The 24,530-nt window shown below is 44.7% G+C and overlaps 1 protein-coding gene across 1 annotated transcript in view; it reads right to left on the bottom strand.

The window, feature by feature from the left end:
• The window catches only part of LOC144506482 (immunoglobulin superfamily member 3-like), a 225,883-nt gene extending 202,486 nt beyond the window's left edge, over nt 1–23,397 (bottom strand). Inside the window, exon 1 of the mRNA XM_078232661.1 lies at nt 22,982–23,397. Coding sequence (XP_078088787.1) covers nt 22,982–23,021 — 40 coding nt within the window. The 5' untranslated portion in view covers nt 23,022–23,397. The remainder of the gene's footprint in view (nt 1–22,981) is intronic.
• Between the last annotated feature and the right edge of the window lie 1,133 nt (nt 23,398–24,530).

The following is a 24,530-nucleotide window of genomic DNA, read 5'->3' as shown; positions in this document are numbered from 1 at the left end:
CACCTCAGTCCAACGCCGGCATCTTCCACATTGATGGTAGAGGGAGAATATGAGCTCATGGACAGAATTCTATGAGTCCGGAAGGAGTCCGGGTGAGGCCGGAAACTATGGTGAGGCATTAAAAAGGCCATCAACTTCTGCAGGACTGGAAGACCCTGCCAACAGGAGTGGCTGTAAAACCTCACCCACTTACATAACAATAACAAATGGCATATGAGTTTGATCTAAGTATAGATCCTCTTCATTGTGATATGCTGCAAGTACAAGTATGGACATTGGATTTGTGACTATCTACAAGTAATTCTTGCTTCATTCACTAAACAAATGTGTTTGCTAAATATAGAAGCAATGTTTGTTATCTTAGGATTATCTGTGAAGCTGGTTTTGTCACTCAAAACACACCCTAAATAAATAAAGGCTGCATTAAATATTCCAAACATCAATATTTGCTTTACCAAAATGCTGAAACTATGGCTGGAATCTTCCATCCTCATTTGCGGCTGGGATTTTCCTCTGCCACCGACAGTTAATGGAGCTTTGGCTGAAACTCCAAATTTTCCGCTCTCGCTTGCAAAAAGTCCCGCCACGGAGGAGACTGGAGAATCCCATCCAATGACTTGTTAACCGGGGTTACCAGAGTGTTATGATGGCCCCCAGGAACTGCCAATAGATTTCCTCATGGACCGCGTAGAGTATGAGCTTCCCTATTAGGCGAGTGGAGGTTCATCCTATAGGGAAGGAGCAGCAGGGGGGTTTCAAATCAGCTGGTTCCACTCAGGCCAGCAGTTGAAAGACCTCTGTAGCCGTCAAATGGCATCCTGAATGCTCTGTAAATATAGGGTGACTGGTGACTGAAGACTGGCAACAAGGTGTAAAGCAAGTTTTTATCTTCCCTCCGGACCATCTTTACTGTCAAGATAAGTAATCCTCAGTAAGAAAAATGCCTCTTTCGAGAAACTTGAAGCTTACGATGCAAGCATATAAGCCAGGGCCCAATACGCAGAGTGCACGCATTACTTTTTTCGGGCGAACAATATTGAGCAGACGAGAAGCAGAAAGTGATCCTGTTGACAACATGCAGGGTCCTGACCCTCAGTGTAAGAAAAAGTCTGACCTACCTAGACCCCTGACTCCAAGACCTTTAATGAATTGGCAGACGTGGTTAAAGGCTAACGTGTTCCAAATCCTTCCATTATACTCCAGCAATACTGCTTTAACATGGCAGGATGAACACCTGGAGAATCTGTCACTGAATTTCTGACCAGGTTGCGAAAATTGTCAGAGCACTGTGAATTTGGGCCACCCAGATCTCTGATTCTGCACATGCGCAATTCCAACAGCAGAGGTCTGACAGAGAGAGTGCTGCCAGGCCCCTGCTGCTGCAGGCAGCATGAACACAGCACCCCCCCCACCAAATCGCGTGGACCCGCAACCGATCGTGAGCCCCACACCACCTGGAAATGCAGCCCCCACTGCCTCGACTGATCGCAACCCCCTCACCCCCACTGATCGCAGGTGGAGTGCGCAGCGGACACCCCCTCCCTCATACCGATTGTACCTGCAGAGTGGCAGCGGGCTCCCCCTCCCTGATTTGGGGTGGGGCCTGAAAGGGCAGCCCAAAGCATTGCCCCCATAGGCCTATCCTCATTGGCCCCACCCGGTGGGCAGAGCCAAAGTGCAAGGTGGGCATTAGAGGTGCCAGGCTGGCAGTGCCAAGGTGCCAGGCTGGCATTGCCCATCCCTCACTTCCCCGGGGGAGGGCCTCAAGGGCCTCCGCTTCTACCAGCGAGGGCAATATGACTGATCCCTGTTCTTGGGGAGCAGGTGCTTTCCCTCACCAGAGAGAACCTCTCCTGGAGAGGCCATAAAGGCAAGCGTGCCTGGACAATTCAGTGACAGGCTCACTAATGCCATGTAAACCTCATTAAAATATAATTAAATAATCTATTCAGCCTCTTGCCCATTTCCAGTGAGAGGCTGAGCGTGCCAGAAATCCTGCGCTCGTGAGATCGCAAGAGCCGAGAAATCGGGCGTGATCCTGATTTCTTGGCTCTCACACAATTTTACCAGCTCGCTCCGCCCACCGATGGGCGGGGTGGACTGGTAAAACTCCGCCTTGTAAGCATATTGTCAACAGGGTTTCTAAACTTGATAGACACCCCATGCCCCAGATTGAAGACCTACACACCAGGTTAACTGGGGGCCAAATGTTTTCAAAGTTGGACATGAGCCATGTGCAATTCCAACCTAAATTGGACCAGCCTTCCCGAAAGTACGTAACAATTAATATGCACAAAGACCTCTATGAGTACACTCACCTGCTCTTTGGGGTCTTGTTTGTATGTTTCATTTTTCAACAGGTGATGGAGGACATCCTCCAAGTGCTACCTCAGGTAGCAACTGATGCCTTGATCACAGCTGGAACTTTTCAACAACTTTTGCCCTCTAATTTACTGGCCATATTGACCCCAAAAAAGAACCTGATCTTGACATGTGATGCCTCCCACTACAGGGTTGGGAGCGGTACTGGCACATTGCGAGAGAGACGGAACAGAGAAGCCTATTGCGTATGCGCCTCGGACCCTCTCGGATGTTGAGCGGAGGTTTTCCCAGATCGAGAAACAGGGATTGGTAGTTGCCTCTGGTGTTGAAAAATTCCATCAGTACGTCTACAGTAAATACTTCATCATAGTAACTGATTATAAACCATCGCTGGGACTTTTTAAAGAAGACAAGACAATATCCCCTCACATTGCCTCTGCCCAGATACAGCATTGGGACTTGTTACTGGCAGCTTACGAATACCTCCTAGAGTATCGCCCCAGGACCCGGATAGTTCACGCCGACACACTGAATCGTCTGCCATTGCCCATAAGCCTGGCTTCATTGCCAGCTGTGGAAGGGATTGAATTTTTTTGGACACTTTGCCAGTGCCTGCAAGATAAATCAAGGCCTGGACGCAAAAGGACTCAGTCCTATTTAAATTAAATCATACAATACTATATGGGGGATTCAGAGGATAGCCCGGAGATTAAATGAAACATTACTGGACAAAGAAAGATGAGCTCAGTGTTATCCTCTGGGGTTCCCACATTGTTGTCCCTCTCCCAGGCTGACATCTGATACTCATGGAGTTACACCATACACGTCCTCAGATTTCATAGATAGAATGCTAGCCGGAAGCTACGTATGATGGCCCGGCCTTGATGCAGACATTATTGACTTGGTCAGACAGTGTGAGTTGTGCCTAGAGAATCAAAGACCCCCCCCCCTCAGCCTCTGTACATCCATGGGAGTGTCCTGGTAGGTCCTGGGTGTGAGTGCATGTGGACTTCTCCGGGCCTTTTTTGAGCCCCATGTTCTTAATTATAGTTGATGCGCACTCCAAATAGTTGGAGATACAAGCTTGAGCTTCACTACTTCCCACATTACCAGTGAACAACTACAACAAAATCATTGCACGCACAGGATACCTGAAGCCCTGGTCTCTGACAATGGCACTGCCTTTATAGGCAGCAAGTTTCAGACCTTCATGTTTTCCAATGGAATCAAACACAATAGGACAGCACCCTAACACCCATCATCGAATGGGTTGGCTGAACGAGCAGTGCAGGCCTTTAAGCTCAGCATGAAAAAGCAACTTGCAGAGTCCATTGAGACCAAACTGCCACAATTTTTATTTGACTACAGGACAAACCCCCCCACACAGTGACAGGAATCACCCCAGCGGAATTGTTAATGTGACAGAGGCTTCAGATACAATTAAGCTTACTGTTCCCAAACAAAGTGAGATGGCTGGAGTCCAGCAAGAGGACCAGAAGAAGAACTATGATTCTGCTAAGACAGAAAAAACATTAAAACCTGTCACCCCGTCCATGTGAGAAACTTCGGGGATAGCCTCAGTCGGATCTCCGGGATCCCAGAAAGAAAAGGAGAAAATGGAGCCTTTGTCTTATCAGGTCCAAGTGCAGGACAAAATTGTCAGGAAACACCTGGACCATCTCAGGAGGAGGCCTGGTAATCCCCGGGCCTGGTAATCCCCGGGCCTGGTAATCCCCGGGCCTGATTATGAAGTCCACGAGGGACCAGCTAGCTCCACTCAGGCCGGCCGTCGAAAGACTCGGGACTGACCTGCACTCTGTAGCTGCCAAGCGGCATCCTGAATTCACTGTAAATAAAGGGTGATTGGTGACGGGAGACTGGTCTTGGTCAGATTATTACACAGAGATTTTGAGAAAGTGTAACACCAGATTAATCACTCATGGGTGGAAACTATGTTAGATGGACACGTTCCAATGAAATCATCAACTATAAAATTCTGTGCCTAAATGCACCACTGTAACAGTTTGATTTCTTACATTGTGACAGGATTTGATGAAATTCAAATCAATGGGGTCTTCATTGCAACCTGTATTCTTAAAAACCTCTCTAATCCTCATGGTACACAGAAATATTCTGATTAAGCTCTGTGATTGCCCAGGCAAAGATGTACTTCTTAAAATTTATTCTTTAGATATGGATGTTGCTGGCTCGGCCAGCATTTATTGCCCATTCTTAATTGCCCTTGAGAAGATTGTAACTCTCCTGGATTTGCAGACTACATTCTAGTCTCCCTTGAGACTTATCATAGTCACCTCCGACTGTTAAAAGTGAGCTTCATAAAAGCACAGATTTTCAGTGAAACAGTTCTTGGGGCCTGCCTTGCCTACACAGTGGCACAGTGGTTAGCACTGTTGCCTCAGAGTACCAGGTACCTGGGTTTGATTCCAGCCTGCAACAAGGTAACCCAAAAGATAATTTGCCATGCTAACACTGCTCTCATTTTCCTGGACAGGATAAACACAGAAGTTTATTTGATAAATAAAGCTCTCGTAGCATTTCCCTGCCATTCTCCCCACCTCTCTCTCTCTCCACTTTTAATTGTATCGTAAATGCTACTTCATTGTGGTCAATACGTTTATGAACCTTCTTATCCTAAACCACAAATAGTGCTTTGTATTCTTCTTCCACCTGCCTATCTCACTGAGCTGTGAACAGGGCTCATTATATTGGTTTCTATCCTAAACCAATCACCCCTGCCTGGGTCTTATTTCCCTCAGTCTTCCCAACCTCCTACTAAAACTTGCTGTTGCTTGGGCACTGCTTCTCAATGCGCATGATCTTCCTCTCCCTTTAACAACATCTGTGAGATCCTGCACTGTGGAGCGTGATCTCCTCACTTTCCCCAATTAAAAAAAAAGCTTCCTTCTACATGGATGTTCTGATTTTTAGCTCCACTCGTGCAACACCTTGTCTTGTTATGTTCCAAAATCCGAAAAGTAAAATTGAAGGCAGTGAGCGCCAAGGCCCCTGGGGCTCCAAAATTCACCTGCATTCAGTGCTGGGCAAGATCAAGTTCTGTTGTCAAGTGAGAGCAAGCTTTTATGTAAACAACCACAAGCAATAAAACAAACGCCCTGTCTGAAAGAATATTGCAATGTGATTGGGTTTGTTTTCAATGAAAACAAAGGAGATAAGGCGAGCCTTAAGAATTCTTTTGTTCATTCATCAAAGCTTTGCAAGTCTAGTTTTGCTACTATTGTGTTTACAGGCAACATAAGAGGTCACCTTTGTTCCTGACAGAGTAAATTCAGTTAAACTTTGTGTTTATTCATTTGCTTTCAATTAAAAACAGAATCTGGATAGAGTAAATCATTTGAGTGCTACACAAGCAGTGACTCCTTCACATAAATCCTAACTGCATTATGTACAGGAAACAGCAATGACTGTTCCACAGACAGAGGGGACGTCTTGATGGTATAATGTACAAGGAAAGCAGTGACTGGTATAAATAGAATAAGCAAACCGTTGATTAGCCAAGACACACAAGACAAACTACGATAACATATATAGCAAAAAAGTGATTGCTCCCATTCAAAGAACAAGTCAAACAGCAAACATAATTTGACAACTTGTGATCTTCATTGTCCTCTTCCATTTGAGATACTGCAACTCTGATAGGAACACAAGAAAATAGGAGCATACGACTACATGGGCCAGTCTGCTCCGCTATTCAATACCTTTCAGTGGTCAGCACCGCTGCCTCACAGTGCCAGGGACCCGGGTCCGATTCCAGACTTGGGCGACTGTGGAGTTTGCACGTTCACTCCATGTCTCCTGTGGGTGCTCTGGTTTCCTCTCACAGTCCAAAAGTATGCAGGTTAGGAGGACTGGCCGTAGTAAATTAGCCTTAGTGTTGCAATATGTGTAGGTTAGGGGGATTAGCGGGGTAAATATGTTAAGTTCCAGGGATAGGGCCTGGCTAAGATGCTCTGTCAGAGAGTCAGTGCGGACTCCTATTTATTGACTACAGCTCAGCTTTCAACACCGTATTCCTACAAAATTCATTTCCGAACTCCGTGGCTTAGAACTCAGCTCATCCCTCTGCGACTGGATCCTAGACTTCCTAACCCACAGACCGCATCAGTAAGGATAGGCAACAACACCTCCTCCATGATTATCCTCAACACCGGTGCCCCACCAGACTCTGTCCTCAGCCCTTCACTATACTCCTTATACACCTTTGACTGTGTGGCCAAATTCCCCTCCAACCCAATTTTCAAGTTTGCTGATGACACCACTGTAGTGGGTCAGATCTCAAACAATGATGAGACAGAGTACAGGAAAGAGATAGAGAATCTGGTGAACTGGTGCGACAATAATAATCTCTCCCTCAATGTCAGTAAAACGAAGGAGACAGTTATCAACATCAGGAAGCGTAGTGGAGGACATGTCCCTGTCTACATGGACAGTGATGAAGTGGAAATGATCAAGAGCTTCAAGTTTCTAGGTGTCCAGATCACCAACAACCTGTCCTGGTCCCTCCACGCCGATGCTATAATTAAGGAAGGCCACCAAGCTTCTACTTTCTCAGGATGCTAAGAAAATGTGGCACGTCCACTACAACTCTCACCAACTTTTACAGATGCACCATAGAAAGCATTCCTTCTGGTTGTATCACAGCTTGTGATGGCTCCTGCTTGTCCAAGACCGCAAGAAATTACAAAGGGTTTACACTGTCTACACTTCTCGATGCCTCGGAAAAGCAGCCAGCATAATCAAGGACCCCATGCAGCCCGGACATGCTCTCTTCTTCCTTCTTCCGTTGGGAAAAAGATACAAAAGTCTGAGGTCATGTACCGATCGACTCAAGAACAGCTTCTTCCCTGATGCCATCAGGCTTTTGAATGGACCTACCTTGCATTAAGTTGATCTTTCTCTACACCCTAGCTATGACTGTAACACTACATTCTGCACTCTCCCCTTTCCTCTATGAACGGTATGCTTTGTCTGTATAGTGTACAAGAAACAATACTTTTCACTGTATGTTAACACAGGTGACAATAATAAATCAAATCAATGGGCCGAATGACCATCTGCTGTACTGTAGAGATTATATGAATACAATCGTGCTGACCTTGAGATTGAACTCACTTTCCTACCTGCTCCCTACATCATTTAATTCCCTGGGAGACCCGAACTCTGTCTATCCCAGTTTTAAATGTATTCAACTTTGGAACATCAACAACACTCAGGAATAGAGAATTCCGAAGATTCACATCACATTGAGTGAGGTCATTTATCCTCATTTGAAGATTGACCTCTCATCCTGAGATTGTGCCTCCGTGTTTTAGATTCCCAACCAGAGGAAATAATCTCGTAGTATTCATCCTCTAAAGCCCTTTCAAATTCCTTTACGTTTCAATGAGATCATCTCTTATGTTTCTACGCTCTAGAGAATATATGACCAATTTACTCCGTTTCTCATCATGGGACAACCCCCTCATGCCAATTCAGTGAATTTCCGCTGAATTGATTCCAAGGCAACTCTAGCCTTCCATAAATAAAGAACACAAAATGCACATAATGATCCACATGTGATCTCTCCAAAGCCCAGTATGATCAAATAAAGATTTTTTTTATCCCAGTACTCCCAACACTCGTGCAATAAAGCCCAACATCATTTGCATTCCTAATTGCTTGCTGTACCTGCATGCTAACTTTGTATTCCTTGTATCAGCACACCAAAGTCTCTCGAAAATCAACATTTACAAATTTCTCACCTTTAAAAACATTCTGCTTTCCTATTCTTATAATCAAAGTGAATAACTTGCACACAATATATGCCATCTTAACCTGTCTATATCTTGTTGGACCCTATGGCTGTCTCTCCCACAGCTTATCTTTTCACTTAACTTTGTATCATCAGCAAATGTATACACATACTCTTTGTCTCTTCATCTCGTCATCTAAGTCATTGATACTGATTGTAACTAGCTGAAGCCCCAGCATTGATCCTTGCAGCACTCTATCATTCACAGTCGGCCAACTTGAAATGCTCACTCTGCCTCCTGTCCATTAGCAATCCATGCTAATATATTACCCTCAATTCCAATGAGCCCTTATTTTGCATATTAACCTTTTGTATGGCACCTTATTGAATACTTTTTGGAAATCCAGATATACTACACCTATTAGTTCCCCTTTATCTATCCTACTTGTTACATCCTCAAAACATATGTAATAAAATTGTCATCCATGATTTCTCTTTGTAAAACCATGTTGACTGAATATACTATGATTTTCTAAGCACGTTGTAGTGGGCTTGATGAAATTAACTACCTACTATTTAGTGGGTCACTTCCTATAACATTGAAAAAATGTGGCTGGACCCCTAGGAATCTTACAGAGGCGAGGGAGGGGGATCTTGGTTGCTGGCGAGAGAGCCTGTAAGAGACACAGGGCCTCCCCGCCTCTTTTCAGAAAGGCCAGCTGCTTCAAGGATCCCATGGGGCAGAGGTCTGGCCACCACAGGCTTTCCTACACCAGACTTAATTGTGATGGAGGCGAGAAAGTGACCGAGTGCGTACCTGCCACCCTTCCTCCTGGTTAAATGCCCTCCTGCCACCAAATGTGCCACAGGAGAGGGCACAAGTTTCCACTCACAGTCTGCCGTAAGATTATGGCTGGATTGACACCCCATGACCAGTGACTAAACCAGCCCTCCATATTTCCGTCAGGAGTTCAAGTGGGACTGCATCTCAATACTCTGCATCAAACAAGACGTCTCCTGACTATCTCTCTTTCTGGTGGTCTCCCTGGAGGACTGGGAGTCTCTAAGTAACTCTTGCATTGTATTTCAAAACACATATAAATAGCAGAGAACAACTTTGCAAATGTTTTTGTACTCACAACACCTACGAGAATTAATATTATGAGCCATCTGTTCTTCCTATAGTTGCTGCTGGCTGCCTCCTCCTGTTATACCGCCTATGGGTGTATTTTCTTTTTCCTGGTTCCATTAGAAAACAAGCAGCACTAGAACAAATTTGGCTTCGCCACTTTGTACTCATGCTGACTTTTTTTAAAGCTAAGACGAGCAAACAGCCCATAAAGAATATGGTACAAAAACACGGTGACTAATCCAGATACACAGATCAGCATATGGTAGAGCATATGGTGCAGGAAAAACAATGATTGGTCGCACACACACACACAGAACAGGCATGTGATAATATAGAGTTTTTATAAATGGTGACTGGTCCCCTACAAAGAGGGCATGATAGCAGCAATTTATTTTTATTATTCATTCGATGTGGGCATTGCTTGGCCAGCATTTATTGTCCTTCGTGGATTTCAGAAGACATTTAGGAGTCAACCACATTGCTCGCATATAGCCCAGACCAGATGGCAGAAGAACATTAGTGAATCAGATGGGGTTTTTTTTTTACAACAATTGATAACGGTTTCATGGTCATCATTGGCCTTTCAATTCTGCTGTGGGTGGGATTCGAACCCAGGTTCACAGAGCCTCCTGTGTCACTGCGCTATCAGTCCAGTGACAATACCACTATGCTACCACCTATCTGATAGCAATACCAAACAGTACTTGTAACAAGGCTTTGCAGGCAGGACGAAACATTAAAAAGTACAAGAAAATTAAATCTAACTGGGTTTCTTATAAAACTAATTGACAGTAGTCTGTGCAAGTTAAGCAGTGACCAGCAGTCTGCAGGACAAGTGGCAGCAGCCGCAGAAAGGGTTGACAATGACTAACAGGAGACATCTGCAGCAAAGAACGATACAATCATTAAAATGTCATCCTGATCCCAAAATCTGACAGCTCTTCTTATTTATGCTGAAATATCTGTCAAATGCACCTCTTTCCTGTCAGTACACGCTGTACAAAGTGTTTGTTAAGTTGATGCTGCTAAGATCAAAGTGGCAGCTGATCAACTTCAAAGGGGGCAAGACCATATCAGGATAGCCATGATGTGGAGATGCCGGCGTTAGACTGGGGTGGGCACAGTAAGAAGTCTCACAACACCAGGTTAAAGTCTAACAGGTTTATTTGGAATCACCAGCTTTTGGACCTATTGGACTTTAACCTGATTTCTGAGACTTCTTAATATATCAGGATAGAGACAAACACACCCTTGCCTGGTCTTATCCTTACCAACAGTACCATCACTATAGAACTATAAAGCAAATTCAGCAGAACTAGCAGGCTGTACGTTATTCCCTTCCCAAACAGTGTTTTTAAAAATTCTTTCATGGGAGGTGGGGTCATTGGCTAGGCCAACATTTATTTTCCATTTTGAATTGCACTCGAGAAGGTGGTGGTGAGTTGCCTTCTTGAACCAATGCAGTCCATTGACTTTTCTGTAGCCCCTTGGCACAACTGAAGCAGCTTGTGGGGCCATTTTAGAATGTAATTAGGAGCCAACCACATTGCAGTGGGCCTGGAGTCACATATAAGCCCAATTTCCTTTCCTGAAAGATCTTCGTGACCCAGATGGGTTCTTACGACAAATCGATGACTGTTAGGTCACCGTTACTGAGACTAGCTTTAAATTCCAGATTTATTAATTAATTGAATTTAAGCTCCAACAGCTGCCACTGGTGTCCCCAAAACATTAACCTGTGGATCACTAGTCCAGGGATATTAGTAGTGTACCACCGTCTCCCCTGGAGTAGCTCCTTACTACTCACCTTGAAAAGCTATCGTACCAACTCTATTTATTTGCTTACATGGAGGCTCAGCACTTTAACCCAGGCTCACTAAAGTAGAACCACTGAGGGAAAGTTAAAGAGGCTACCTCAGATAGACCCCATGTTGTGTTCAGCAGTGAAGTGATGGTTCTAACCACTAACCACATTTTTTAAAAAACTGCTCCCAAAGATTTAACAATCCCTGTGGGATAGGTTTTTATTTTGCTGATGTCATCTTGCATCTGGTACCAATTCAAGTGGATCACCAAGCAAACAACAACAGCAATGTCATCAAGTAGGATAAGCAACCAAACATACTGAAGTATTTTTTTACTAATTCAGGGGACTTGGGTGTCGTTAGCTGCCCAGCATTTATTGTCCATCCCTAATTGCCTTGGAGAGTCAACCACATTGCTGTAGCTCTGAAGTCACATGTAGACCAGGTAAAGATGGCAGATTTCTTCCCTAATGGACATTAGTGAAACAGATGGGTTTTTACGACAATCGACAATGGTTTCATGGTCATCAGTATATTCTTCATTCCAGATATTTTCTATTGAATTCAAATTTCACCATCTGATGTGGTGGGATTTGAACCCAGGTCCCCAGTACATTAGCTGAGTTTCTGGATTAACAGTCTAGCAATAATACCACTTGGCCATTGCCTCCCCAGAGATGGCAAACCGGGGGGTAAAATGGACTGAATTTTCCACTTTTAATTTAAATTTTATAGAAAGCCAGTTAAATGACTGGAACATACACATAGGATCAAAGTGCAAGCTGAAGTATGATAAATAAACATTAATAATATGCAAAAATGTTAACTTGTCATGGTGAAGAAATTTAACAATGCACAAATATATCATTAGTTTTTCCAGGACAGTGAGGTTGTTGTACAGCAAGTATGTTGTTAAAATACCAGCCACACCACATCCAACCAGCTATAACTCCATGAAGGGTTTTTACATGGTGACTTATAGCATAAAAATGCAAGTTTAAGTCATTTCAATGATTTCTACTTGATTTCAGTCAATGGGACTTCAATGCATTCTATGGTGTAGCTTAGAATCATTGCCCGCAGCTGCAGGATTCTACATTTAATTGCACAACTGCGGACGCCAGAATGTGCTGTCAGTTCCAGAGGAATAATGGTGGCGATCACTGATAAGTTTCCCCATCATGACAATCATACCACCTGATCTCTTGGGGATTCAGCAATGGACAGTTCTCCAGTAATCTGCCAGTAGTTAGCTTCTGTAACTTTTTCATATGCTACCCATGCAACAAAAATGCAGATAACTGGCACAACCTAGAGTTCAAATTCAGTCTAGGTTAGAATGATACAATGCAAGTCTCCTGACCCTGCTGGTCATAAAGATTCTCTATGAAATAGTTGACCCAATATCACCCCTGATGCTCATTGGCATGAATCAACACCACATAATTATCCATAAACAAGCACACATTGACAATCGGATTCAACGAACCACCAATATAGGTGCTCTGAGAAATAAATAAATTCATGTTGGCCTACTGAAACGCAACAACATATCACAGTTCTAGCCCATTGGTGTTCATCATGCTTTAGGTGGACTGCTGTTGGCCGGCTGGTTAGATAATATTAATTTCTTACTGGCTTCCTTATTTGGCAAAAAGCAAGAGCAAAGTAGATGAAACACTAGCAGACTCTTATCTGGTTAATGCTGGTTGCACAGTACCTATAGCAAGATTGCGCAGAGAAATCTAATCACAACACTTTGCAAGGCAGTACATCACACCCTGTTCCAGGAATAGTTGGCAACTAAAAACCCATCTCACATCTTTGTGAAATGTCATGATGGTTTTATCTTTTCTTTTGCATTCTAAAAATTAACAGAGAAATGTTTTATTTACATCGGAATTTAACATCTGTCAGATCAACCTACAGTGAGAATGTGGGATTGCAATCCAAAAATCCAGATCTAATACTTTGCATTGTGTCACATATGCACATAAGAGAGGAATCTAAAGTCATGATGAAAGTGATGAAAGTTCATCTATGTTAACTCTCTTTCTCCCTCCACAGATGCTGCCTGACCTGCTGGTATTACCAACGTTTTCTGTTTCCTTATTTCAGATTGCAACTGTAATGTTTTGCTTTTATTTTAACTTAAAACCACCGTCTGCGAGTTGACAATCTGGGGAATTGGTCATATCAGCCATTCATTGCCATCGACACAGTTCACTCTGGGTTGACTCGGTGTTGTTGACTCTTCAGAACTAGTTTGCCTCCCGGTCTCCGTTCTGCAGTGCCACCCACTCCCATCCTTAAGTATCCAGTCTCCCATTTTCCTTTTGCCAATTCTTATTTTTGTGCAGCCTTTCATCTACATCCATGGCTTTTGTAGAGTGTGTGGAACAGTCACATTGCAACTTAAGATCAAATTTCCTGCATTCAAATGAGCTATTGTGACAGATGTGCTCGTTTCCCAAAATACACAGGGTGGGCGGGGGTCTTAGGAAGAAAATTCTAAATTCAGGACGAGCATGAAAATGGGAGAGTTCTGTTCCACTTTTTAGGTGAGTCCAAATCTGCTATCTTATCTGCTTCGACCAAAAAAATCCTTTAAAATGGTTTCTCACCTGTAGTGGCTGAGGCTGAAATTGCCCAAACGCTGGCTGAGAGCAGCAGCGGGCGCAATTGCGCAAGTTCAGGTCTCTAGACCTATCCCCTCCCCCACTGCCAGCCCTACCCACCCCCACCCCCTTCCCTGCCCCACCGATCCCGAATGCAAAGTGGCAGTGGGTCACCCCCCCTCCCCCACCAACTGGCCACCCAGGTCTGGCCTCGCCCCCAGTAGGCCCCGCCCCTCAGCTCCCACCCCCTTGGCAATGCTCAGTGCCCATTGAGCAGTGCCAGGGTGCCAGGCTGGCATTGCACAAAGGGGCAACCCCCTCTTGCCCTCCACCTCCTGGGAGGAGGGGCTCAATGGCCTCCAGTTCTACCGGCGAGGCTATCACGACTGACCCCTATTGCTGGGGACCAGCCATGATTTTCGTCTGGCGAGGCCACGCAGGCAAGTGAGCCCGGACGACTGAGTCCCGGGCTTGCTAAACACATGACAAAGATATGCAAATTAAATATGAACAATTTATTCAGCCTCGCACCGGATATGGGTGTGAGGCTGACTTCGCCGGATATCCAGTAAGATTGCGAGAGGCGGGAAATCGGGCATAAACCTGATTTCTTGGCTCTCATGCGATCTTACAGGCCCGCCCCACCCATCGGTCGGCGGAGCACGATGGTAAGATCGCCCCGGATATCAGAATGTCTTCCTGTTGGGAACTAGGGCTACTTCAGTCACTGAGAGGGTAAAAATTACAAAGTTGTAGTGTTGTAGGGCGGCACGGTAGCACAGTGGTTAGCACTGCTGCTTCACAGCTCCAGGGACCTGGGTTCGATTCCCGGCTTGGGTCACTGTCTGTGTGGAGTTTGCACATTCTCCTCGTGTCTGCGTGGGTTTCCTCCGGGTGCTCCGGTTTCCTCCCACAGTCCAAAGATGTGCGGGTTAGGTTGATTGGCCATGTTAAAAATTGCCCCTTAGTGTCCTGAGATGCATAGGTTAGAAGGATTAGTGGGTAAAATATGTAGGGATATGGGGGTAGGGCCTGGGTGGGATTGTGGTCGGTGCAGACTCGATGGGCCGAATGGCCTCTTTCTGTACTGTAGGGTTTCTATGATTTCTATGACACCTGTCTTAAACATGGATCAAAGATTTTATTCAAGTCTTCCAACTGCAAGGGGAGGGTGAAGGGTTCTCACTCTTTCTGCAGGAGATCTTCCATACAAATAAAAGTAAAAGTTAATCTGAAGAGCCATTTCTTTTCACTGTTGTCAGGAATGCATTAGAAAAATAATTTACTCAACCTGCTGGGCTTGCTCCCTGGGAATAGTTTGGCCAGAAATAGTACAGGGTGAACTTTGCACTCCCCTGTGGCCCCCGCTGCTGACCTGGGTGGATTATCCTGTGCAGTCAATTGAAGTACTGTTGGGTGGAGTTGTGGTGTGATTTCTGGCTGATTTCTAGCCATCAGCCTGGGAGTGGGGGAAGACAACGACGTTACAATCACAGGTCTTGGCTATTTCTATCGACAGCTACCTCTAGGTGACTGAAGAAGGTGGACAAGTTTTAAAATATTTTCAATTTAGCGTATTAGTACTGACACCAGATGGAGTGCAGCGGCTCAAGAAGGCAGCTCAGCACCGCCTTCTCAAGGACAATTAGGGATGAGCAACAGATGTCCCCTCACCAGCCATGCTCACATCCCGTGAAAGAATATTTTAAAAGTGCAATGCGTTGCTCGGCTTAGGATTTTTAAATTATCTGTCTCCTTAGCAACTTTGAATCCTGGAATGGAACAATTGCTCAGGCACAATGAAAAACATTTATTTTATTCAGTAACATCAGATTTATTTGCATCCATGTAAATATCACTTCTGCTGGAAAATCCCAGAAGTATGAGCGGAGGCGACAGAATTCCCTAATTTCCCTCTCTTGAGCACAATAACATAGCAAAGAAGAGGAGTGAAGGAAAGTCTAAGCTGTTGATTTGTTCACGGAATAATACTGCATGAAGTTGTTTACAAATGTTATATAGCTCAAGTCAAGTGGCGGCAAGAATTTCTATAGCTTTAAATGGAGGCCGTATATCAGTGTCACACAAGCACGGGCTCCCAGATTTATCATCATTTATCGAATTTTAACCAATAAACTCCTTTGTAATGTTCATTAAGTTTTCACCTGTAAACATAAAAATATGTAAATTTTCAAATATGCTGCATAACAAGTGAGTATACTTCAAATGTACATCAAGAAAAAAGTTTATTAGTGTCACAAGTCAGCTTACATTAACACTGCAACGAAGTAACTGTGAAAATCCCCTAATCCCTACACTCCAGCACCTGCTCGGGTACACTGAGGGAGAATTTAGCATGGCCAATGCACCTAACCAGCATGTCTTTCAGGCTTTGGGAGGAAACCGGAGGAAACCCACACAGGCACGGGGAGAGCATGCAGACTCTGCACAGACAGCGACCCAAGATGGGAATCAAACTTGGGTCCCTGGCTCTGTGAGGGAGCAGTGCCACTGTGCCGCTGGCTGTGAAGCATTTTGGACAATCCTAGGGGATGTGAAAGATGTTCTGAAGTCTTTAGTATAGGTCTCACATTTGAATTTTAAAAAACACAAAATCATAGACTCATACAGTGCAGAAAGAGGCCATTCGGCCCTTCAAGTCTGCACCGACCACAATCCCACCCAGGCCCTATCCCTATAACCCCATGCATTTACCCTAGCTAGTCCCCCTGATACTAAGGGTCAATTTAGCATGGCCAATCCACCTAAGCCGCACATCTTTGGACTGTGGGAGGAATCCGGAGCACGCAGAGGAAACCCACGCAGACACAGAGAGAATGTGCAAACTCCACATAGACAGTGACCCAAGCCGGGAAGCGAACCCAGGCCCCTGGTGCTGTGATGCAGCAATGCTAACCACTGTGCCACCGTGCCACACGAAGAATAGACACGTCAAGAACTCTTCTTTGTGTGATTATTTATTATCTTCAGTTTTTTGATATCTACAAGGACAGGATACTGCTGCAGAGGCTTTTGGAGGCAAGTCTGTAGAATCATTCAGATAATACAATGGAAAGGCCACAACCAGCCTGTCTGTGCTGAGGGAAAACTAGACTCAGAAAGATCAAAATTATATCCTTCCAGTGACTAGGAAAAAAACTCCTGCCAACAGCCCTTCTCCTAAATACAGGCATAGATTGACAGGCAACCCACCACAAGACCACTAGAAATCTGTAGTGTGTAAAGAATTAAATAATCTGATTTCCACAAGGTAGCAATTACTGGGAAAACAAATGCACACATACAGAGGGCCAGTCACTCTGCACAGGAGTGCACTCCGAGCTTAGCAAACTGAGCATGGTGTATTCATTCAAAATGCACATTTTGCCCTTGTACTGGCAGATTTTATAACGGAACGTTAAATATGACATTGTGCATATTCAACTGGCATACGTGACATCAGCTGTACTAAAAGAGACAGTTCTGACTACTTTCGTTTATAAATGTTGCTCTCAGTTCATTTTCGTGTTCAGCTTTGAATGTCCTTAGGATAGGAATTTCTCTCAGGTGGTGGTGGATCGACATACAGTCAATTGAACCGAGTATCGAACATCGCATACACTGGCTAGTCAACCCATTTACTACCTGTTTTACACCACAGTCCGAAATGAATTTCTAGACCTCTGAACTGCTGACTGCTTCCTTCCACTGCTGGATAAAAATGGTTTGCATGATAAACACTCAATAAACTGTGCAGGTAGTGTGAGGTGGGCATTGGAAAAGCAAATAGGATTTAGATTGTATTGTAAGGACCACAGCATACAAAACAAAGAGTACCATATTTGGATAAAAACAGAAAATGCTGGAAGAACTCTGCAGGTCTGGTGATATCTCTGGAGAGAGAAACACGAGTTAATATTTGGAGTCTGTGTGACTATTCATCAGCTGTGTGATATTTTGCTTTTATTTTGGTGCCATACTTGGGCTATACAAGGCTCTGTTATAAAGCAATGTGTTCAGTTTTGGCCTTTGCACATGGTGAAGGATATGAAACCCAAGAGGGAGGAGATGCAGAGATAGATGACCAGAATGCTACATACCTTTCAAGTACTTAGTTGAAACAAAAATGGAGCTCCAAGAATTAGGGTTACTTATGCTGTGATAGAATCCCTACACGTCAAGAACTCTTCTTTGTGTGATTATTTATTATCTTCAGTTTTTTGATATCTACAAGGACAGGATACTGCTGCAGAGGCTTTTGGAGGCAAATCTGTGGAATCATTCAGATAATACATTGGAAAGGCCACAACCAGCCTGTCTGTGCTGAGGGAGCACTAGACTCAGAAAGATCAAAATTATATCCTTCCAGTGACTAGGAAAAAAACTCCTGCCAACAGGAGTGCAGAAGGAGGCCATTCAGCCCACCGACAACAATCCTACCCAGGCCCTATCCTTGTAACCCTACATATTTACCCTGCTAGTTCCCCCGACACTAATTTAGCATGTCAAATCAACCTAACCTGCACATCTTTGGACAGTGGGAGGAAACCCACGCAGACACGGGAAGGATGTGCAAACTCCACACAGACAGTGACCCGAGACCAGAATTGAACCTGGATCCCTGGCGCTGTGAGGCAGCAGTACTAACCACTGTGCCACCATGCCGCAAAATAGTGCGGCAAATTTCTATCTGACTGAAATTTTGCACCGATATTCACCATGAGTGCAAATGGCGATGTGGGTGGAAAATACCACGCAATGCAGAAAAGGAGAATTTCACTGATGAGATCTTGTTTTCCGATTCTCCCCACCCTTGCTGGTGATGCAATGAAGTTCCCACTCAAGAAGGTCGGGTACCTCATTTCAGTACTGTTAAATACAATTAGTGGGCTTCCCCACCATATCATCCCACCACATTAGGAATTCCTCCCTCGTCGATATCACATCATGTCAGCGAGATTTACAACTGCTTTTCAAAAATGGTAACCGGGCGAAGGGAACCGGCCGAGGGCACACAGGTAAATAAGTATAGCCCCTCCAGGGGTAGAGGCACATGCCTGGGCAGTACATTGGCATTGTCCCCTGGGGACAAGTGCCAGGAGACCCCTCTGGTGATGGGGGTGGTTCCCTGTGTTGTGTCTATGGGGGGAGGCGGTGTTGCTTAACAGAGATCGGAGCTCTCTTTTTTTCCAAATCTTGGAATTCCCAGCTGCCGGCTTTTTCCAGCGCTGACCCGCCAGCATGATGACATGGGCCATGCCTGCAGATCTTTTCTACACAGCGTGCTGGAATATCTGGAGAGAAAAGTCAGCCGTGCAACCGGCGAGCTGCACCCCAGTTTTTTCGCCTCAGCCAGCGCCTTGTGCAGAGAATGGAAAATTCCACCCATAGTTTGACGAAATTGGAAAGGATATGGAAGAGATCTTTAAAATGAAGGTGCAGAGGGTTACAGTCCAGGTAGACAGGTTACTTAAGGTGAAATAGAAGAACGTGCCTTGCACACTCAAAGATAAATGATCAGCATCGTCATCACTCTCTGGAATGGAATGCAGTAACATGCATAAAAACATAAGAAATTGAAGCAAGAGTAGGCCATTTGGCCCATCGAACCTGCTGTGCCATTTGGTAAGATCGTGCCTGATCTGACTGAGACCTTAACCACCTTCCTGTTGTGTCCCCCTTAACTCCCTTGCCAATCAAAAATCAGTCCAGCTCAACGTTGAATATATTTAATGACACAGCAAGTGGGATTCTCTGGCCGCGCTCGCCTGAAAACTGGAGATTCCCACTCTACCTCAATGGACATTTACATGGGCCGGAATTCTCCCATTCCGCCCGCCACTGGAATTCTGGCAGGGGGTGGGGTGGACCATGTAAAAGTGCACTGAGGTTGGGCGGGAATCTCTGGTATTCAGGCGAGCGTGGCTGGAGAATCCTGCAGTTGGTCCGCGCCCCCCACCCGCCAGAATTCTAGTGGCCCTGGTGCTGATCTCCCGGCATTGCAACTGAAAATGACACATTTATACCGACTCATTGTTTCCTGTTAATAAGACAATCATCTATCCACACTAAAGAAAATCACCCCCCCCCCCCCCCCCCCCCCCCAAACACCAAAAGCTCTTACCTTGTACAGTAACCTTTTATGTGTCACCATATCAAATGCCTTTTGGGCAGCATGGTAGCACAGTGCTTCACAGCTCCAGGGACCTGGGTTCGATTCCCGGCTTAGGTCACTGTCTGTGTGGAGTTTGCACATTTTCCTCGTGTCTGCGTGGGTTTCTGCTGGGTGCTCCGGTTTCCTCCCACATTCCAAAGATGTGCGGGTTAGGTTGATTGGCCATGCTAAATTGCCCCTTAGTGTCCTGAGATGTGTAGGTTAGAGGGATTAGTGGGTAAAATATTCAGGGATATGGGGGTAGGCCTGGGTGGGATTGTGGTCGGTGCAAACTCGATGGGCCAAATGGTCTCTTTCTGTACTGTAGGGTTTCTATGATTTCTAATCCAAATACACTACATTTACTGGTTCCCCTTTATCCGTCCTGCATGTTACATCCTCAAATAACTCTAATAAGTTCGTCAACACAATTTCCCTCTCACAAAACCATGTTGCCTCTGTCTGATTGTGTTATGATTTTCTAAATGCCCTGCTTAACTCCTTAACAATGGATTCTAGTATTTTCTTAATGACAGGTTTAAGAGTAACTGGCTGGTAGTTGCTGCTTCCTGTCCCCTCCTTCCGTGAATGGTGATGTTGTACTTGTAGCTTTCTACTAGGACCTTTTCCGTTTGGAAGGTTATAACCAAATGCACCCACTATCTCTGCAGCCACTTTTTCAAAGCCATTAGGTACAGAGGACTTGTCAGCCCTTGGACCCATTTGTTTTCCTAGTACTTGATTGTGATTGTTTTAAATCCCTCTTTTCCTTTTGTGATCGACTTTTCTACTATTACAGAATCATAGAATCTACAGTGCAGTAGGAGACCATTGGGTCCATTGAGGCTGCACCAACAACAATCCCACCCAGGTCCTATTCCCGTAACCCCATATATTTACCCTTCTAATCTTCTTGACACTAAGGGGCAATTTAGTGTGGCCAATCAACTTAACCTGCACATCTTTGGACTGTAGGAGGAAACCGGGGCACCCGGAGAAAACCCACGCAGACATGGGGAGAACATGCAAATTCCACACAGACAGTCACCCGAGGCCAGAATTGAACCCAGGTCCCTGGCGCTTTGAGGCACAACTCATCACTCATCTGAAGAAGGAGTAACACTCTGAAAGCTTGTGCTATCAAATAAACCTGGTGGACTTTAACCCTGGTTTTGTGAGACTTCTTACTGTGCCCAGCCCAGTCCAACGCCGGCATCTCCACATCATGGCTGTGAGACAGCAGTGCTAACCACTGTGCCACGTGCCGCCCCTATTCTTAGGATGAATTTTTTGTGTTTTCTACTGTGAAGACAGATACAAAATGCAATAGGGAGTCGTTAGAGTTCTTTAACTGGGTATTTCACACGTTACTGAGAGAGTCGATTTCCAGTAATGGGGTGAATATTATTAGTTAATTGTTATTATGATGTACATGAGCTAGTATTGATCTCCAGGAACTGATTTAAGGAATTCGAAAAAGTTTTTACTCAGTCAATCACAGATTTGTTTTCCTTTTGTTGCCCCTTCCTGGAGATGGAATGAATGACAATAGGGTGTACAGGGGTGTGCCTTGACTAGATTGTACAGGTTTTACATCCTGCTGCGGTCCTTCTTTAGTATGTACGTACCAATTAATAATTCAATTCAGCGTTGCGAGTGCTGCGAGACATGAAAATTCATATTGCTGAAGTAGGCTTTGTTTATCTAAAATTTGGTATGAAGACATATGGTTTGGAAGGAAGTTTACTTCACTTTATGTCCAAAGAATCATAGACTCCCTACAGTGCAGGAAGAGGCCATTCAGCCCATCGAGTCTGCACTGACAACAATCCCACCAGGCCCTATCCCCATAATCCCACATATTTACCCTGCTAATCCCCCCCCCCCCCCGACACTGAGGGGCAATTTAGCATGACCAGTCAACCTAACACGCATATCTTTTGACTGTGGGGAGAAACTGGAACACCCGGAGGAAGCCCATGCAGACATGGTGAAAACGTGCAAACTCCACACCGTCAGTCACACGAGGTCGGAATTGAACCCGGATCCCTGGCATTTTGAGGCAGCAGCACTAACCACTGTGCCGCTCTGCCACCAGCCAGTGCATGATATACCCGACTTAGGGATTCTTGATGTAACTACTGGGTGCCAAACTAGAGAAAAAAAGTGTCCCAGTCCCCAACAGAAGTTTCTCACTTTGAGATGAAACGTGGAAATGTTTGAAATTAACATTCTGAATTAATGCAGTTTACTCTTCCAGAAATGTTGCACCTTGAAACGCAACTCATGTTAATGTTCTCACATATTGAATTTGAGCATGGGAGTGCTGGCTGCTCTTGACTTCAGACTGAAACCAATAGCAAAACATGGCACAGAAGCAATTTCATTTCTAACAACATATATAAGCTGTACACAATTCAAAATTGGCAAATTAAATTCAGATCAACATATGTAAAATGGCTAAATGCGACTGGCTGGAATTACTGTGTTCCCTCAATTCTAATTTTATATGTGGAGTGATATTCAAATAACCATATGCCTGTGGCACCATCATCACAAGTTGTACATTAGCACCGAGAAATTTAAAACCATCAGAATGGTGATGACAATTCAGTTCTCTTCTACTGCACAGGGCATGTGGCCAATTCCAACTCGAGATTGATCAAAACGATCAGAAGTCAATCCGGATCGATCATGTAAGCAAACAGGGGCTTTCCGATTGATCCGGAACCTCACCAGCTTCTGCTAGGGTGCCATTAAACCAACTGAAAAAAAAGGCGATGTTGGTCAAAGAGAGTAAAGGTCTGTTAATGGGTTTCATCGTTCTTACCAGTTCCAAATAAAAATGTGACTTTATACTGGTCAAAACAACTCTGAACTGACATTTGGAGCATCGCTGATTTTCTCTTTGCACTTCTGAAATACATTTCCACCAGAGACTGCATGTGCGAGATTGTCTGAAGAAAAGGATTTGTGCAATCCAGAGCTTGTATATAATGCCACAAGTACATCAGCTTGGGTAACAGTGAGCATTTTAAATTTACGATCCAGAAATTACAGTTGAACCGAAAACCTGTTAGAAATGCACTTTTTGATGTCAGCGCCACTGCCGCTTATTAGGAATACAATTCATACTGAGCCGGAGAGTTACTAATGTTTAAACAAAAAAAAAGAACTCACCCAATAACAATGCGATCAAGCGGATGGGAAGGTAGTTCATTTTTGCTGGAGGTTCGCTTTCAATTGTTTAAACAATGCTTCTTGGTTTGTAATCAGGTTACAGCTTGGTCTCTTTGCTTCTAATCCTAAACTGAGGATTCCGCCTTTGAGCCTTGACCCTTCAGTGCGTCCATGGTGTGCGCGTAGCTGGAGAAAGGAAGATCGTAGGAGTTGGAAGATACTAAGCACCAGTGTCTCTCTCTCTCTCTGTGCAGTAAGTGATGGTCTGCTGTCCAGGTGAGGGAGGGAGGGCTGGCTTTGGCCGAGGTCACAGCCAGGTGTGTGTGTGTATGGGGGGGGAGGGGGGGAGGTAAGTACTCACACCCTCTCTACAGCTCTCAGCTTCTCTCTCACTTCATTTGAGCAGCTGTTGAGCCGGGCTGGGAAAACACACACACACACAGGCACTCTGGCTTATAGGCTGTGGAGTGGAAATGGTTTGAATGATTGGGATCCGCCCAGAAGCTGCTTGGATAAGGAATCCAATTACACAGCAGCGCTGGAGGAGAATGGGGCTGGAAGGCGCTTGACGTCAAGGAGTGGGTGGAAATGTGGGCTGTGAAAATGAGAGAGTGGAAGAGCTCAGCGATCGACAAACGCAAGAGGACTGTGCAGTCAGGAGAGGACGGAGAGAAACAGAACAAAGACTCATGGAGGAGCCATGAAACAAAACCTATTGTGGGGGACAAAAAAAAGAGCAAGGTAGAAGGGAGGGAGAGCCAGATTTCTAACAACAGGGAGGGACAAAGGGAATCCGGGATGCAATGCCATCTAAAAAACAAAACTACCGATTGCTAAAAGGAATTAGGAAAGGGAAATAAAGACTGAAAGAAGGACACCATTACTGACGCTCCTTACTTGGGTCTGAACTAAGTGTGAATTTATATTTAGTCCTGTTCCAAACCCGTTTAAATAATAATGCAGGTGAAACTTTTATTGTGCTGAAAGTATGGTGGATGGCACAATGGATAGACCGATAGATGGTTCATTAATAGTTCTGCCGTCTTAGCTGTGATGGATGCGGTGGTCCCTTCTAACTCCTATTTTTTCCAATGACTTGCAAAACTCTTTTTTAGAAGGGTCAGTATATCTTAATCAAATACCTGAGACTGCCTAACTGAGCCCCTATTGTGGAAAGGTTGGTCCCAGGTAAGAATAGTCATTTTTAAAATATAATGTTATCTTTCACTGGGTATGTGTTTGCTCGATTGAACTGTGAGTATGAGTCAGGACATTTATCTGATTTTGGACAAGACAGTGTCCAATGGTGTGTAGGTTGGGTGGGTTAGCCATGGTAAATACGCCGGGTTATGGGGATAGGGTAGTTGGCCTGTGTAAGATGCTCTTTCAGAGAGCTGGTGCAGACTTGATGGGCCGAATGGCTTCCTTCTGTACAGTAGGATTGTGTGTTTCGATGTTTTTTTGACAGAAGAATTCTCTAATTTAAACCGAACAGTCTTAGCGGGGCAACCTTACGAAAAAATTCTAAGTGCTGAGCGACCGAGAAAAT

The sequence above is a fragment of the Mustelus asterias genome, chromosome 17, assembly GCF_964213995.1.
Source record: "Mustelus asterias chromosome 17, sMusAst1.hap1.1, whole genome shotgun sequence".
NCBI classification, from domain to species: domain Eukaryota; kingdom Metazoa; phylum Chordata; class Chondrichthyes; order Carcharhiniformes; family Triakidae; genus Mustelus; species Mustelus asterias.
This window is presented reverse-complemented; position numbering and strand designations above follow the sequence as displayed.